At 36.9% G+C, this 18871-nt stretch overlaps 1 protein-coding gene and 1 pseudogene across 3 annotated transcripts in view; one reads left to right on the top strand and one right to left on the bottom strand.

Moving 5' to 3' along the window:
- Enpp3 (ectonucleotide pyrophosphatase/phosphodiesterase 3) overlaps nucleotides 1-18871 on the bottom strand; it is a 107639-nt gene that overhangs the window by 7893 nt on the left and 80875 nt on the right. For all 3 annotated transcript variants that reach the window (XM_048798423.1, XM_048798424.1, XM_015501305.2), the window contains 8 exons: nucleotides 17680-17858; nucleotides 15307-15417; nucleotides 14621-14731; nucleotides 14122-14173; nucleotides 12393-12547; nucleotides 4479-4617; nucleotides 1087-1164; nucleotides 208-340 (listed from right to left, as the gene is read on the bottom strand). In XM_048798423.1, the coding sequence (XP_048654380.1) occupies nucleotides 208-340; nucleotides 1087-1164; nucleotides 4479-4617; nucleotides 12393-12547; nucleotides 14122-14173; nucleotides 14621-14731; nucleotides 15307-15417; nucleotides 17680-17858 (958 nt within the window). The remainder of the gene's footprint in view (nucleotides 1-207; nucleotides 341-1086; nucleotides 1165-4478; nucleotides 4618-12392; nucleotides 12548-14121; nucleotides 14174-14620; nucleotides 14732-15306; nucleotides 15418-17679; nucleotides 17859-18871) is intronic.
- Nucleotides 6866-8396, top strand: LOC107155426 (annotated as a pseudogene).

Raw genomic sequence — 18871 nt, 5'->3', positions numbered from 1 at the left:
ATCCCAACTACTTAGGAGTCTTAAACAGGAGGATCACACTTTGATACCAACCTGGGAAAATTAATGAGGTTATCTGAAAATTAAAATTAAAAAGGCTAAGAACATAGCTCAGTGGTAGAGCACTTGCCTACCATGTGCAAGGCCCTGGATGCAACCCCTCAGTACTTCCAAAGGTAAAAAATAAAAAATACAAGCTATATTACTTACTCTGTAATTTCATCTGGAGTATCAAAATGGCCATCATAATTATAATCAAATATTGGTCCACTAATCACATTTACTCCATTTTTTTTAGTGGCATATTCTATAAGAAGAACCCCCTGGAAATAGTCCCACATTTCTAAAAATGAAAAAATAAGATGTTAAAAATATCTACCTTTATTGAACATGGTAATAGTTTTTTCCTATAGATAAGTACATTTACACAGTATCATATTCTACTTCTACAATTGACAATCAATGATGGTTTGGTCTTTCTACAAGTAGTTCATGCAACAAAAATAAGCAGCCATGTTGAAGACCCTTTTTTAAAAAAACAATATTTACTTTTTTAGTTGTAGTTGGACACAATAACTTTATTTATTTGGTTTTTTGTGGTGCTGAGAATGGAACCCAGGGCCTTGCACATGCTAGGCAAGTGCTCTACTGCTGAGACCCAAAACCAGCCCCTGAGGACAGTTTTCGTTGCTATAGTTGCAGTCATTAAATTGCAATTAAATATGTCTCCAAATTCTTACATAAAGCTGAATTGTTTTGGAGACAAAAAGTGTTAAAAATGGAACACATATGCTGTCTTATTAATTATTATTCTAGATACAAACATTTACCTTTCACTTACTTATGGTGTCAGTAAAATTTAGTTTTGTAAATAGCTCTTTGCAGTTAATAGCTAAGATCAAATTATCAGAATTCTAGCAACATGTTCCTCAAAGTTGAAAAGAAGGTCTGTCAGGGATCTTTCTGTACCCATATTTAAAACATCAGAACAAACTTTCAATAATGTAACAAATTGCAGTAAAATAAATATTTAATTTGGATATTCCAGGAGTCATTTAGATATTTCAAGATAAAATAAGTAACACTTACTTTTGAATTCTTCATACATAGGGACCATATTACTTGTAACTAAAGCATCATATCGACTATTAGAAGTTCTACTGTTTGCTGAAAAACAAATGGATCCTATTAAATCCAGTTACACAAGAAAATATGATGAACTACCTATTACTGTTATATATTGATGTAAATTTATTAGTAGTCAAAATGCAGAAGTATTGAGTACTTTTTAGTAGAGGTTATCAAGAATGCAAGCAGTTTTATGCATTTGATACTTATAGTGGGTTGAAATATGACCCTCCAAAAAATATGTCCAAGTCCAACCCTCTCACACCTATGAATATAAACTTATTTGGAAATAAGAATTTTTTGCAGATATAGTTAAGGATCTCTAGATGAGATTATTGTTGACTATGGTGGGCTGTTCATCCAATGACTGATGTCTTGATAAGGAGGAGTTTTGAGGACAGAAAACACATCCAGGAGAAGACCACATGAAAATGGACACAAAAATTAGAGTGATACAAAAGCATGCCTGGAGCCACCAGAAGCTTGAAGAGCCAAGGAAGGACTTTCCCCTAGAGCTTTCAGTGGGAGCTTGGTTCTGTTAATGCCTTGATCTTAGATTTCCACCTTCCAAAACTGTGAAAAAATATATGTGTGTTACTTTAAGTAAATAATTTGTTACAGCAGTCCTAGGAAATAAATACAATGCTAGATATAGATGTATAGATATTGAACATGCACAACATAACAATGCCTTTATGAATAAATCTTCCAAAACAAAATTTTCATAAGAAAATAAATTTTTATTTGTTGGCGACTGCTGATGAGAACATCACAAATAATTGGCTCCGAGGAATTACAGGTGTACCTTGTAGCACAGTGAGTATTAAGCAAGTGTGCGCTGGAAGCAGTTTCCCAAGTTGGGGAGCCCCTCTGCTCACCAGCTATACCACTTGGGCAAAATGTTGAATTCCCCTGTGATTCATTTGTTTCATGGCATCTATCTCATTCAATTATTATCAGAATTAAAAACTGCAAACTTATTAAAGTTTTATTTCAATAAAAACACTTAGCAAGAAATCTACCTTCTTAACAAATTTTTAGTGTAGAAAACAGTATTGTTATCTCTGTGTGTATTTAGTTCGTCTTCTGGTCTATAGCAAAATACCTGAGGCTGGGCACTTACAAAGAAAAGAGGCTTATTTAGCTCACAATTTAGGAGTCTGAAAGTCCAAGATAGGGTGACCCCATCTGTTTGACCTCTGGTGAGGGTCCTATTGGCTAGAACACAACAGGGTGGAAGAAACAGAAAGGGAAATATTGGTGTGCCAGAGAGATCATATGGCTATCAAGGAAACTAGAGATAAAGAAGGGGCCAGCCTTGCTATTTTTATAAAGACTTGCTCTTTTGAGAACTCACTCCCAAGAGATTGGCATTAATCATTTCTGAAGGCAACACTCCAAATGAGCTAATGCTTTGTACTAGGTCCTACCTTTTAAAGGTTCCATTCCCTCTTAAAACTGCTGCATTGGGGACCAAGCCTCCAGCATATGAACACCAAAAGGCAGACCACATCCAAACCATAATGAGGTGTAATATTGTAGAACAGATCTCCAGGACTAATTCAACTTGCTTGACTGAAACTGTATGGCTATTTATTAGTAACTCTCCATTTCCCCCTTCCCCAGCCCCTGACAATTACTATTTTATTCTTTGATGCTATGAATTTGACTATTTTAAAATCCTTCAGTATTTGATAACAGGGATGAACCTTGAAGACATTATGCTAAGCAAAATTTACTAGACACAAAGACAAATACTATACAATTCCACTTCTATGAGTTATCTATTTGAACATTTCTTATATTTGAACTAGTCTGAGTATTTTAACTAAAACTAAAATAGTAGACCAATAGGTAGGCACCACAGTGCAAGGAAGACTATTTCACATAGTGTTCCCAGTACTCAGACCCTAGAAGCCTTTTCTACTTTTTTAAACTAAGCTCTGAAAGTTGGAAAAGCAATCTACAATTACTTCTATATTAGAGAAAAATAAGAAATCACTTATAATGGAATTTCCATTTCTAACAATGAGTTAAAATTTGTTGTAGAAGGTTAGAAGTAAGTTTCATTTTATCATTAATATTTTTGATATAAAATGTTTAGTTATTAATTTAATTTCCTCATCATAACTTAATATGCTAACCAATATCTCAGCTTAATGTCTACAATTTTATTTGCCAAGCTAAAAACTTTTACTAATAACATATTGCAATTTTTAAAGCTTTATCCTAGGATTCACTCACATTTAGAAGGCCTGATTTTCTCAATCAAGATACTTAAATAAAATATATTAGTTTATTAACTTTAATTCCATGTCAGGGATTAAAATTGATATGCCACTAGCTTTCATTAAGTCTTTTTACTTCCCACTATAGCTCTCAGAAAACAAACAAATACATAAATAAATAAAATCTGTGGCTATTTAACCCACAGTTCAAAGCTGTTGGGCACACAGCATGAGTTACAGTCCAGAATTCCACTCAGATTTCTTTTCACAGAAACAGCTGCATTCTCAATGGAGAATTTAGCTTGGGAAGTAGCCAGAAAAAAAAAAAAAAAAAGGTTTTTTTAGATGCTTGTGTTACTCTCCAAAGAATCTTCCATTTTAAAATTAAACCTAAACCTGTCGACCTCTCTAAACATCTGGGCAGATTAGAGCTGATGCATGCTTCCCGTGGCAAAATTTATTAGTCTTTATGATAGCTGCTGTTCTGCCTTTGGCCAGCCCACAATCACTGGAAGCATCTTAGGCAGCTAGTGAAGCCAGATTTAAAGTTAGGTAGTCAGTGTAGTTAGATAAATCGGGTCTAATGCCGAGTGAAATCTAAAATGGAGGCCATGCTGGCAATGATTCCTGGAAACGCAGGACAACTCATGGAATGTTAATGAAGTCCCGAAAAGGCCCTAGGCCAAAGTCCACCTCAAAGAAATGTTAATGAACAGCCCCCAGCAAAAAGGTGCTGACTCAGAAGTCCTTCCTGACCAGATTACTTCTTTGGCCCACCTGTGTCCCACCCCTCGGTCCTTCCCACCTACATTCCATCACTGAAAGAACTATAAAAAGGGGAGACAACATCCCTTCCATGGATTCCACCTCTTGGGTCCCCTTCTTCCTCCGGGAGAAGTCTTTTCTGCTGTCCTTTAATAAACTTCTAATTTCTACTCTGACCTTGCCTTCTTTGGTGTTATTCTTCAACATTGGGGAAGCAAGGACTCGTCACCGGTCAACAGCGGTAACACTAGTTTAGCCCAAGCAGGTAGTTTTTGTGGGGAGTATATGTTTAAGGCACATGCCCACATCCAGCTGATGAGGGCTTTCTAAGCTATTGCTCTAAAAAAGAGCTCTACTAACCAGGAGGATAGAGGAAGCCGTAGGTGATTTTCTCGTCTGGAAAAGACAAGGAACAATTTTGGCTCTCAAAAGAAGTAACCCTGACATCAACCCGCAGACAGTCTGAGACAGTGGGAGGAGGAGGCGATGTGTCTCCCTGCTGAAAGAGAGAAAAGAAAAAAAAAAAAAAATTACACCCACAGTTGTGGCTCACCCATTGCCTTATATGGTTTATAACTTCCCTAGAGTGTTTTTCATTTAACCTCTTCCTATTTTCTTAGTGAATCAGGTCTACGCAAGCAATGCAAATGGGTGTTTTCAGCAATGTTTTCTTGTTTTCTGTGGTTCCCTTCCGGTTAGAGGACATTGGGAGGGCAAATCAAATGCGTCTTGGAAAGGAATCTTTGCAAACTAAAACCTGAATTGTGAACAGAGGAAAAATGGAAGCATTGCCAGAACCCAAAATCTTTTTCAGGATCAAATTTTTATGTGGTGATATATCATGTACATTCAAACAAAAATTGAAAATAAAATAAAAACAATTTATTTTAGAACTATAGACATGAACTGGACAAGAATTTCTAAATAACTTAAGTTTAATTCAAAGAAGATGTAGTTATCTAAACATACTTATTTTTGGACTTAAATAAATTTGTATCTATAATTCACTCATCATGAAATAGGAATTTTCTTTAAATAATTGTCTTTGTAACTCTAAAGACTAATACAATAATTTATTCACTGGGGATATCTTAAAAATGTGCTGCCTAGGGGCTGGGGATGTGGCTCAAGCGGTAGCGCGCTCGCCTGGCATGCGTGCGGCCCGGGTTCGATCCTCAGCACCACATACAAACAAAGATGTTGTGCCCGCCGATAACTAAAAAATAAATAAATAAATATTTAAAAAAAAAAATGTGCTGCCTAAGCTCAGTATTTAGGGTAACATATTGCATGTTCATTATATTTTACTTAGAATATTACTATGGGTAAGTGAACATTATACAATTTGTTTAATTTTTCAGAGTTGATTTATATGTCTTCTACTGCCCACCATGGATATTTTTCTTAACAAACTTGAAATAATTAAAAAATAAAGTTAAATTAGTATGTTCTTCCTTTATTCACTGCACTGTGCTAAGAGCAAAAACTGGCTATGTTGTCTAAAATGTGTGGTCAATTTGCAAAGAAAAAGGCAATATACACACACCTATGCTGTAGTCATACGCAGGAGAATGCCACGTTGAGGTCTAGAGTGGGTAGCAGTTGAAATCAAGGAGAGTCCAGGGAAAGCCAAGAAGAGATTATACTCCCTACCATACTATAAAGCTCCAGTTGGAAAACAAACAGTAGTTGAGCAAACTTCTCAAACTGATTGAACACATACATTTATCTTTACAACCTTCTCAAATTCGATGAGGGAAAAAACAGTCACAACGAAGTTGCCAAGCAGATAAACAAGTAGTAATCTGATTGAGTAGATCAGTAAACAGTGACCACCAAGAGCCTATGACTAGGGAAAACAGAAAGAATTGGATTCTTACTGTAGAGGCCCAGAAGGATAGAACTTGGAGTCTACCAGAGAATGTATGTAGTAGGTAGGACTAGAAACAAGAGGACAGGTTAGAAAGGCCATGTAAAATGTTTACTCTCTGGAGAGTTTAAACCAGAGAGATGCCCAGAGTAAAGTTCAGGCACAAAGGGCAGGCACACCATATTGAAAACAATGGGATTAAATAAAACTCCCAATCTCATTACTCCATTTAACCTGCAAATCATATTCACTGGGTCAGATCTGAAGTGCTCTGTCTTTGGAAAACAATCAAACCTGAAAGTAAAACTAGATACTTACAATTGGAAGTCTAAAACAAAATGGCTGGTAGCTTCCTAATCAACCTATAGAAGTCTATGAGCTTGAAAGCCCTAACCATATTTGCTGCCTCCCCTTAATGATTGAGCTGACAGCAAAGGACCACCTCAATGAGGGTGGGAAAGAGGAACCAAGAAGAAAAAAGAGACAATATAGAGAGCAGAAGAGAACTCTCAGAAAGAGTATATATAGCAAAAATAAAGAAAATAAGAAAGCAATAAGAAAGGAGATAACAGAGGTCTTGGAATTTTAAAAAATGGGACAGCTGAGACAAATATTGAATATGATCTGGAAGGTGAAATTATAATGTCTCATAAAGTGAAATTAAAGACAAATACATGGGGGAAAGTATAGAAAATATAAGCATATTAGACTATGAATCCAGAAATATAATGCCCTATTAACTTAAAAAAAAAATCTCGATTCCTCCCGGTTTCAAAATGCTGCCGAGGGCTTAGGACCTGCAACTGCCACCCCTCCCTCCTGGGTTCCAAGGGGGAGCGACTCATGGATCGACCATAAGTTTTATCTACAGACTGCAGTTTCTTCAGTCAAAATGACATCATATTCCACCTCTGCCCAGTGTTCAACATACGACAGTGCTTGCAGGATCTCTCTAGAATGAGTCAATAAGGTACAACCAAAATTGCACTTTTGAAGATTTTGCAGGCAGCAGGTGCACAAGGTGAAATGTTCACTGTTAAAGAGGTAATGCACTATTGTAGGCCAGTATATAATGGTGAAGTAGCTTTATGATCCATAGGAGCAGCATATGGTTTATTGTGGTGGAGATATTTTGGGAGAACTACTGGGACGTCAGAGCTTCTCCATGAAGGATCCAAGCCCTCTCTATTATATGCTAAGAAAGAATCTTGTCACTTTAACCACTGCTACTATAGCAAAGTGCAGAGGAAAGTTCTAATTCCAGGAAAAGAACTGAAGAGGGTGATGTTCCCGCACTAACTACCTCAGAATATAAATGCAGAAATTCTAGAGGAGATGAAGACTTGATAACTTTAAGCCAAGATGAGACATCTAGGTTGGACCTTGGGTTTGAGGAGTGGGATGTACCTGGCCTGCCTTGGTGGATTTTAGGAAACTTGAGAAACAATTATACACCTAGAAGTAATGGCTCAACTGATTTACAGACAAATCAGGACATAGGTACTGCCATTGTTTCAGATACTATGGATGATTTGTGGTTTTTAAATTCGTCAGTTTCAGAGCAGTTAGGTGTTGGAATAAAAGTTGAAGCTGCTGATACTGAACAAGCAAGTGAAGAAGTAGGGAAAGTGAGTGACAAAAAAGTGATTGAAGTGGGGAAAAATGATGACCTTGAGGACTCTTAAGTCCTTAAGTGATGATACTGTTATAGAAGTTACCTCTGAGGATGAGTGGCAGTGCACTGAATGCAAGAAATTTAATTCTCCAAGCAAGAGGTACTGTTTCCATTGCTAGGCCTTGAGGAAGGATTGGTATTCAGATTGTTCTAAATTAACACATTCTGTCTCCACATCTGACATTACTGTCGTGCCCAAAAAGGAAAGTGAAGGAATTGATGTCCCTGATTGCCAAAGAACTGTTTCAGCTCCAGTTGTTAGACCTAAAGATGCATCTATAAAGGAAGGAAATTCTAAACTTTTAAATCCCTGCAACTCAGTAGAATTCTTGGATTTGGCTCACAGTTCTGAAAGCCAAGAGACCATCTCAAGTATGGAAGAACAATCAGATAATGTCTCTGAGCAGAGAACAGATGTAGAAAATATGGAGGATTGCCAGAATATCTTGAAGCCATGTAGCTTGTGTGAGAAAAGACCACGAGACGGGAACATTATTCATGGAAGGACAAGCCATCTTACGACTTGTTTTCACTGTGCCAGAAGACTAAAGAAGGCTTGGGCTTCATGTCCTATTTGCAAGAAAGAGATTCAATTAGTTATTAAGGTTTTTATAGCATAGTTGAATCAATTGCAAAGAAATATTAATTAGGAGCACCAGGTCACGTACAGAAATGTCAGTATTGCCTGTCTCTACTAAGTATAACCCATTTCATGTGTTCATTTGTGCATGTAAACATCAAAAAAATCTCTAAAGTTTTAAATCCAATTGAACCATCAACTTAGTACACAAGCAGAATCAAAACATTTTGAGACATCCACAGTCTCAAACATGCATCTTCTTTTCTTCCTTTCTAAGGAAGCTCTTAAGCAATAGTTCTAACAAAGCAAGAAGTAAATGAAGAAATATGAAGATATTTGTGTTCAATGCATTGGATTACCTCTCATTATTTACTCTGCTCTCCTTCAAGAAGCAGAATCTGAAAAACTAAAACCACTCATTTATATTGTTTCAAAAATATATCATAGTGAACAGTTCTGAACAACCAGTTTCTCCACTTGGCAATAAAATGGCACACAAATATGTTGTAAAAATGGGAGCATGGGGACAATGACTGCTGACTGAGTCAGCCCCATAAATACCAAAAAAAACCCGAGTTTGCTATTTCCTTTTTTTAATCTAACCTCTCATATGTTTAATAAGTTTCTCTTAAAGAAATATAAAATACGTAAATGTAGCCACAAAAGCATTAATCTATAATGTAGGAGAACTGGAATGCCTATATCCAACAGTTTAAATTATGAAAATGTGAAGGGAAGTTTACTGTTATTTTTCATGAGACTATGGCTATAAAAGTTGTGCTCAAAAAATTTAGTTGGGCAATTGTTGACCATTTTCTAGAAGTAGCATGCATGTGGGGTTAAGAAAAATGGGCCAGAAAGAACTAAAATAAGTTACATGTTTTCTTCTAACTGAAAATCTTGAAATTTATTTCTCACATATCAAACTCGAACCCCCAAGTAGACATGAATCAAGACCAGGAAAGCAGGATGTGGCCTTATTTATGAAGGTGAGACGATGCCAAAGGCAGCCTCTAGAAGGACAGAGGGAGTGGAGGTCATGTCCTTCCTGAGCCAAGGTCTCATGATAAAAGGCGATGGTGAAGCACTACTGCCACATAGCCATCACCACCACCACCCCCCCCTCAACACACAGAGAAACAGCCTCAGTTCTGCCCTCTGTTCAGAGTCCCTGGTACTTCTGAAGCCAGAGAAAACTCAGAAACACACAAAAAAAGGGCCTAATAAGACACTCAGATAAAATCTCAAATCTCTACCTCTTCAAATCTTCAAGAGAAGCAGATGATGAGAATAGATAGGAAAATGAGATGGTTCTACTTCTGGTATGACAAGGGGACAAACAGAACTTAAACAGGAGACGAATTTATTTTGATTAATACTTTCTCCTTACTGTGGGCCAAATGTAAAAGTTAAAGCATACTTATTCAAAGATTGGATAGTTATAATCTTGTCTTATGGTAAGGATAATAGCTATACTTTTAAATGCTATAGTTTTGTTTGTCTGATTGTATACTTTTTTTCCTCAAAGAGAAAATTATTTCTCATGGTTAAAAAAAAGTTTCTAAGATATAATAAAATCATAATTTTTTAAATACTTACAAACATGGTTAGGATAAGGTTTAGACACACAAAAAAGGCTTTAAAAATACAGCAATTTAGTGAATGGGTGATATATACATAAACATTATAATATATAACATTATATTTATGTACATTAAATGGGGCATTTTCACAGAATAATAGATTTTTCTCCTCTAAAAAGTCTTTTGATTTCATTAAATTTCTAAAGTATCTATTCTAAATAACTATCACGATTCTTGCTTTTATTTTCATATTTTTAGCTACCAACAGAAAAACCAGTTCACATCTTCCTTTTGAACAGACCCAGAAGCAAAATCCACCTACATCCTGAGCAGTCTTCGTGGTTTAGAAGCAGTTGTAGGACTGTGATTTCAAGTCACAACTACTTACCCAGAACTCTTCTGAGATAACAACAAAAGTTAGAAAATCCACCAAAACCACAAAAAACCTAAAACTCTGTAAAACTAAAGGCGTGGACTAATGGGGGCTCATGTTCCAGACTTATTTAAAGTCTGATTTTTCAGACACAGGGTTGATTTACAACATTTTTATGTGAATCTCAAAACATCCTTGTATGTAATTTTCCTGAACCACAACACATGAATGGAGCAATTTCTGAATTAGAAAGCAGAAAATTGCTAGAATTCCATCCTGTCACATGGAGGGAGAAATAGACAAGTCCTTCTGTGGGATCAGAGAAAGGACAGGATCTTTTGGTAACAAAGAAGCTAGTTTTAAAACAATAACAAAGAAGAATTGTACTAAATTCCTCCTCTGCACTGACTTAAAATCCCTCTGCCTTTGGTTTCCGCCAAAGCTCATACAAATTCAGGAATGCAAGACAGCAGCGGAAATTGTTAAAAACATAAACATTCCCTTCAACTCCACAGAATCCCTGGTACCTGCCTGGACTTTTCAAAAGAGAACTAAAAATAAGACTGACCTTGAATATGTCTTCCCTCTCAAAAGCAAAAATAAAATAGAAATTATTTTATGGAATGTTAAAGAAAATCACAAAGAATTGCACATTGTGCCTATGAAGAAGAGTAGTTGCCACCAGCCACAAACATGAACTTAGGTAACTGCTGGTGAAATATTTGTCCACACTGGGAAACATACATCAGTGCTCTGTGACCAGTGATCACAATCAAACCACGTCGATAGCAGAGCTGGCTTTCAGAATACACAAAAATTTAATTAGTAACTGGAAAATATGCTTACTTTTCTCTAAAATTCTTGAACTGGAACAAGAAGGGTAGTTAAACCGGATACAACCAATTACTTTCTTAGCAAGAACTGTTAACAGCTAGAGTTCATCACATGTCTGCTCTAAAATACTATGATTATCTCTACAAAAACAGAGTCCTGATTATTTATTTACCCTTCTGGATAGCTGTACAACTTTGTCTCTAAAAGTCTTTTAAAATAATGTTTGAGATTTATTCATCTAATATATTCCATTTAATAAGATTTAATGAGCATTTTAATAGCCAGGGATACTTCATAACCACTCCTGCCCTGAAGAAGCTAAGTGTTTAGGCTGATTTTACCTTTTGTTTTGATTTACATTTACCTGACTGTTAATGAAGTTGAATTGCTTGGCTCATATCTTTTGTCCACATATTGACTAGGATGATTTTTACTCTCATGTCTATTCACAGATATTATTATCTTTTCTGGATTCTAATTACTATTCTGGATCTTTATCACTTGTTTTTTATATGCAATGCAAATATACTGTCCCATCCATGACTGTCATTGTCACACATTAATGTTAATATGGTCCAATTAATTTCCTCTGAAATTTTATTGTTATTGTTGTGTTCTTAGAAATCATTCTCTATCCTAAGGTCATAAAGATATGCACAAAGGAAAATATGGATTTGTTGTTCATATTTCGGTCTATAAATCCACTAGAAACTTAATTTTGTGTATAGTGTGAGGTAAGTATCTAAGATTTTCTTCCTCATGGGTAGTTAAGCATCTTGGCACCATATAGTGAAAGGAAGTTTGCCAGACAGTGAGGAGGGAAGAGGATTTAAATAAATGGATTCTCAACCTTGGTCTGGAGAGACCTGTGATGTAACACATCTGCTCAGGTAAGTTGAGCCTAACTCATCAGAGTGCTTCAGCCTTCAGGGAAAGATCATGTCTTCTTCACACTCTGCTCCTTGTTCCTTCCACAGCACATAGCAGATAATAAAGTACTTGTTAAATAGTAAAAAAAAAAAATAACAAGCCCTTTTTGACCTGGCTACGGTATCTTCTACGAGCACCCACTGTTACTAGAGAACAGTGTCTCTGTACTTCCTGTTGCTTCAGTTTCTACTGCTTTACCAATTGGCAAACTGGCCTATAAAAACTCTCTAATCAAAACACAATGTAGTTCTCTTTTGCACCAAACAGCACCTATCAAAGGCTTTATGTAATACCTGGAACATTCTCTTTATAAGCTACAGGCAAATGAATACCTTTTGTGATTGCTACAAAACAAAATTCAATGCTTACAATGGTAAAGAATTACCAAGTTTTTCCAGCCTGCATGGATCAATGGACTCAGGAACTTACTGGCTTGGGAACTGTGTATGAACTCCACATAGGTATCTTCATAGCTTTTGCAAATCCAGTGATGTATTCTCTGTGGTAGAGGAGACAGTGATCCTTGTTCTTCTGCATAACCCTGGGCCTCCCAAATGGCAAATTTACTTTCATTGTTGCAATTACTAAAATGAAAATAATGTAAAATAAAAATATTTGTGAAAACAGCAAGTGCTTCTATGCATATAATTACCCTCTGGTGGCTTATTTATCAGGTATTCTAACGAATATTTTATATATTTAACCTTTTACAACTCATAACCACTCTGTAAGGTAGGTGTTACTATCCCATTCCACAGATCACAAAACTAAGGCTTAGGTAAGTAACTTGGTTAAGCAAAGGGCTAAGAAAAGATGTGAAGCTCTCTTTTGCTTTTTATGTTTTATATCTCACAAGATATAACCAAAGAAGATGAAATCTTAAAACCCAAAGTGCCTACTTTACAACAAAGATGATGTACTTTAATAATTCCATAGGAAATATATTGGAATTTTTTTTAAAAAGTAAGTCTTCTATGGTCTGAATGTTTATGTCCTTCCAAAATTCATGTTGAAATCCTAATCCCAAAGGTGGTGGTATTTGAAGGTGGGACCTCTGGGAAGTCCTTTAAGTCATCAGGTGAAGTCCTTATCAAAGGTAATTAGTGCCCTTATAAAGATGAGACTCCAGAGAGATTCTTGCCCTTTCAGCCACATAAGGTCAGAATACAAAGGCCATCTATGATGAAGTGGGCCCTGGCCAGACACTGAATCTGTTGGCAATTTAATCTTGGACTGCTCAGGCTCCAGAACTATGAGAATAAATTTCTGTTGTTTATAAGTCACCTGCTTATGGTGTTGTTATAGCAGCCTGAGAAGATGCAGACTGTATCCTAATCTATTAATTTGTTTCTATCATATTTGATTCAAACTGACTGCAGATTGGAAATATTGACAAAACATTTCCTGAGCATGTAAAGATTTTTTTCCTTGTCATTTCCTCCTAAACAAAACAGTATAATAACTATTTACATACCACATGTATTGTATTAGGTCTTACAAGTAGTCCAAAGATGATTTAGAGTTTATGGGGGAATATGCATAGTTCGTTGAAAATACTATGTTATTTATATAAGGGACTTGAACAGCTGCAGGTTTTGCTTATCTGCAGGGAGTTTTGGAACAAATCCCCTGCAGATAACAAGAGATGGCTGCCATCCCCATTTTATAAATGATGAGACTGAGGTTTAGAGAGTTTAACACAAGAATACTTAGAAGATAACAGGAAATAGAGGCATTGCTATAGGCCAGGCACTTGTAAATCATTTCCATGGATTAGCTGTTTTTATCTTTACAACTACATAAAGGGGGTATGATTTTTGTAGATGAGGAGTTAGAGGCACAGCAAAGGTAAATGATTTGCCCCAGGTTCCACAGCCAGGAACCAAGGAAATGTGGTTTGTCCACACCTTAGGAAAGGAAGAGGGGGCCTCAGACAAAGCACAGTTATTTCAAGGAATTTTTCACAATCTTGGAACAAGTGCAACTCTCCTGGTGTTTGGCACCCTTTGTTATTAGACCCCTGGGGTTTTCCCTCTGATTTCTTGGCAATGAAATCTTTAAAAGCCTCTGTGAGCTTTTTTGGACAATCCCCAAAGAGCAATATTGTGTTTTATTAGTTCTAAATATCAAACAGTTAACATAGACTTTACTGACTTACTTTCTTCTTCAGTCAGATTTAGCCTTAGATTCATTTGTTCCAGATTGAGAGCCTATAAGATAACAGGGAAGGGAAGAAGGTAAAAGTAATAACATGTGTCAAAGAATGATCAATATTTCTTGTACAGTAATCACCTGAAATGCTTTACTACTGAAACTTTACTTTCTTTACTAGTGAACAAAGACAACAGACTAACATGGGTTTAAATTCCAATTCTGCCACTACTTAGAAATAGCATGCTACTGCCCCCCCATTCTGTGTGTCCATGTGTAGGAGTTGGCAAAGATATAGTTGACATTGGGACAAAGTATTCTGATGGCAGCTGGAATCAACAACAAAGTCAGGATGATAGCCAGTACTTCTCAAGTTTGAAATGCTTACAAAACTCTTGAGAGTTTGTTAAAGTACATATCATGATTTCATAAACCTGGGTTATGGCCTGAGATTCTGCATCTCTAAGCAACCCACAGGTCATGCAGATGCTGGTCTTGGATCCTACCTCTTTGAGTACGGAGAGACATTTTTCACAGAGAGGAAATTTCTGTTTGCAGTCAGATAGACTAACTTTAGTGAGATTTGACATTTGTTTCATTTCTTCCAGATTGGTAGACTGTAAGATAACAAGACGAGGAAGGGAAAGAAGTTAAAGTAATAACACATGTCAAAGAATGATCAATATTGTGCTGGGGTTGTGGCTCAGTGGTACAGTGCTTGCCTAGAACATGTGAGGCACTGAGTTTGATCCTCAGCACCACATTAAAAAATAAATAAATAAAGTTATGTCCATCAACAACTAAAAATATATTTTTTTAAAAAAAGAATGATCCATATTACTTCTGCAGTAATCACACAAAGTGTTTTACTAGTGAAACTTTACTTTGTTTACTAGTGAACAAAGACAACAGACTGAAATTCTGATTCTGCCACTACTCAGAAATACAGATAGATGCTACTGCTTCTCCATTTTGTGTGAATTGGCAAAGGTATAATAGACAATGGAACAAAGCATTCTGATGGCAGCTGGAATCAACAATGGAGTCGGGATGGCAACTGGTGCTTCTCAAGTTTAAGGTGCATACACCTCTCTTGAGGGTTTGTTAAAGTACATATCGTGATTTCATAAACCTAGGTTATGTATCCCTAGGCAACCCCCAGGTCATGAAGATGCTAGTCTTGGATCCATACCTCTCTGATTAGTAAGAGACATTCATTACAGAGAGGATATCTTTGTCTGCATTCAGATAGTTTAGCTTCATTAGAAATTAGCATTTCATTCAATTCTTCCAGAGGGCTACCCTGTAAGATAACAAGACAGGGAAGGGAAGAAAGTAAAAGCTATTATTACTTCTGCAGTAATCACATGAAGTATTTTACTAGTGAAACTTTACTTGTTTACTAGTGAACAAAGACAACAGACTAACATGGACTTAAATTCCAATTCTGCCTCTAGTCAGAAATACAGAGGTGGTACAGCTCCCCCATTCTCTCCCTGCCCACCGTGTGTGTGTGTATGTGTATGTGTGTGTAGGAATTGGCAAAGATATAATTGAAAATGGGACAAAGAGGCAGCTGGAATCAACAATGGAGTCTGGATGACAGCCAGTGCTTCTCAAGTTTGAGGTGCATACAAATCTCTTCAGGGTTTGTTAAAGTGAATATCATGATTTCATAAACCTTATGGTTATGGCCTGAGGTTCTGCATCTCTAGGCAAACACCAGGTCAAGCAGATGCTGGTCTTAGATCCATACCTGGTATACAAAAAGACATTCTTTATAGAACAGAACTCCAAGTTTGCAGTCAGATAGACTAACTTTCTGTGACTTTGGACAATTTGCCTAACTTCTCTGAGCCCTCGTTTTCCCTAAAATGGGGAATAAAATACCCAAAGCCTACTTTATATTATCATCATCATCATAATTTAATGGCCATTCTATTGAGGTTATCTGGAATAGTGGAAACCTGGAACTGAGGTTATTAGGGATATCAGGTAGGAAACCCACACCCCTACTCTTATCTTTGCTATGAAGTTATAATTTTATAATTACTGAGAAGTTTTACTGTTTGTCTCTTAATGTTTTTTTTTTGGTTGGGTATTTCTTTATGTATGGGTGTAATGATAGCTTGAAGATTAGAGAATATAAAGTCTTCACCAGCCCTTGACCATAAGGAGCAATTCTTACCTGAGGCAGCCAGTATTTATTTAGCTCTACAATCACATTTTGAACTTGGCATCAAATATATGTTGACATTCATTTTATCTTGACAGCTCCTGGGTTCCAGTTTTGTTCAGAAATCCCAACCCACCCAGGTGATCTGATTCTCTAAAGTGGTGCTGGTCTTTGTATTTTGAGCACCATTATGTATATGTGCCACATTTTATTTTATCTATTCATCCACTGAAGGGCATCTAGGTTGGTTCCACAGTTTAGCTATTATGAATTGTGCTGCTATAAACATTTATGTGGCTGTCTCCCTGTAGTATGCTGTTTTTAAATCTTTTGGGTATAGTCTGAGGAGAGGGATAGCTGGGTCAAATGGTGGTTCTATTCCCAGTTTTCCAAGGAATCTCCAAACTGCTTTCCAGATTGGCTGCACCAATTTGCAGTCCCACTAGCAATGTATGAGTGTGCCTTTTTCCCTACATCCTTGCCAACACTTATTGTTGTCTGTCTTCATAATAGCTGTCATTCTGACTGGAGTGAGATGAAATCTTAGAGTAGTTTTGATTTGTATTTCTCCAATTGCCATCAATGATGAACATTTTTTCATGTATTTCTTGATTGATTGTATATCCTCTTCTGAGAAGTGTCTGTTCAGGTCCTTGGCCCATTTATTGATTGGACTATTATTATTATTATTGGTGTTTAGCTTTTTGAGTTCTATATATATCCTAGAGCTTAGTGCTGCATCTGATGTGTGAGGAGTAAAATGTTGCTCCCAAGAAGTAGGCTCCTTCCCCTTTTAGGGCACTTGGAACTTCACCTTTTTGAGAATCTCCTGGAATCTGAAGTCTTACTTCCGTACTCAGTGTTGACTGCCAGCTGATGCTCAGACCAAGCCCTGATCTATTAACAGCATCTTTCCAGTGTCTACTGTCTATCAATAAGTGTCTAAGTGGTGCCTGATAGAGACTCTCCACTGCTACCCAAAGAAATACTTCACAGAACCTACCCTTATGAGTGTGTCTAATGCCAGGTTACAATTCCTGCACCCTTCCAGTTCGTTCTATTCTAAATGGCCAAACATGACCATCTGATTCTCCAACTTTAAGAATCGTTTATGAGCAAATCAAAAAGAGATCCAAGATTATTTTGAATGGTTGCGGCAATTAGTTCATAGTGGGATTAACAATTCCTTTCCAAATACAGCTTTCCAATTTTCAAAGTATATTCACATACTTAATCTTATAATGCATACATTAGAATTCCTAATTTTCAGATAAGGTTTTGAAAAACCACATGTGTACTTAATAATCCAAGCCATAACAGAACCCTGGTTATAGACCAGCTTGCCCCTTTACATTTATAATCTTATGGATGCATGAAGTTGTTACTTACATCTTGTGTCTTAGGACATGAACAGTTTAAAAATCCCGTGGGCAACAGAGTTGTAACTCCACAAACTGACAATGTTGACACTTCCTCTGCATGTGATGGTTCGTAAAAAGGCACCTTCAGAAGATGGTTTAGACTACCATGGGTACCATTGTTTGGTGCTGGTTGAATGTGTAGGAGATCTGTTTTAAACAAATAAGTTCAAAACAGTTTTAAATTGGAAGGCAATGACTTCTGTGTGGGAGATGGGAAACAACATCTACTGTTTCATTCATTTAATAACTTCTGCTGTAACCCAGCCATGTACTGAATGTGCCATTCAGTTTACTGAATTTCATCTCCCAGAGCTCCAGCATCTAGTCTTTCCACATTGGCTCAATCCCCATAGATGAACCATAGGAACTTCCATGAACTTTTTCTGTCCCTCAGGAGAAAAGCTGCATTGCTAAAAGGATCACTTTGTTCCTTAAGCATACCATGGTTTTTTAGAATAAAATGCTATCCTCTTAAGTAAAAACAAGTTTAAAGAAGTTAAATAATTTATAATCTTACTTATGTTTACTTAGCTATATGAAAATTCTCTAAGAATGGATACTTTAAAAAAATTTAACTAGTGAATTTTGCTTAATATTTAGAGAACTTCTATTTTTTTCGACAACAGGACATAAACATATTTTATAAACATAGCCTTTTACGTGGCTCTTGCTGACTACTACATAAGAGAGATCTCTCCTCAAATTAGAGTTCTACTAACCATTTCCACAAAGGGCCAACAACCCTGGCCGCAAACCCAGCAGCTGTGGAAACAAGAATTTAGTTGTTAAGACTACAAAACACTATTTTAAAATGGGTACTTTTGGAGAAGGAAGATGGCGGCGAGGGGAGTGCATTGCCCCCGTGTGCTGCTTCACTGTGTGGGAGTATGACAAGTCACGACGGCTAAAGGATATCTTGTTAGGAATTTCCAGCAATAGTGGGGTGCTCCGGAACCTGGAGGAAGGATTTCCATCGCACGAGGATCGGCTACGGGGACTCAAATGCGAGAGGTTTGTCGCACGGAGGGTAACACTGCTTATTCAGCAAACCGCCCCGCGGCTAGAGTCTGCAGCGCGGGCTGGGATAGAGACGCAGGGTTACAGCGCTGCAGTTTCTGCCAGCCGCGCAAGCACCGTACTCAGGGCTGAATTCTGGGTTC

This window comes from Marmota marmota, unplaced genomic scaffold, assembly GCF_001458135.2.
Source record: "Marmota marmota marmota unplaced genomic scaffold, marMar, whole genome shotgun sequence".
NCBI classification, from domain to species: domain Eukaryota; kingdom Metazoa; phylum Chordata; class Mammalia; order Rodentia; family Sciuridae; genus Marmota; species Marmota marmota.
Note: the sequence above shows the minus strand (reverse complement) of the source record. Positions and strands in the feature narration are given on the sequence as shown.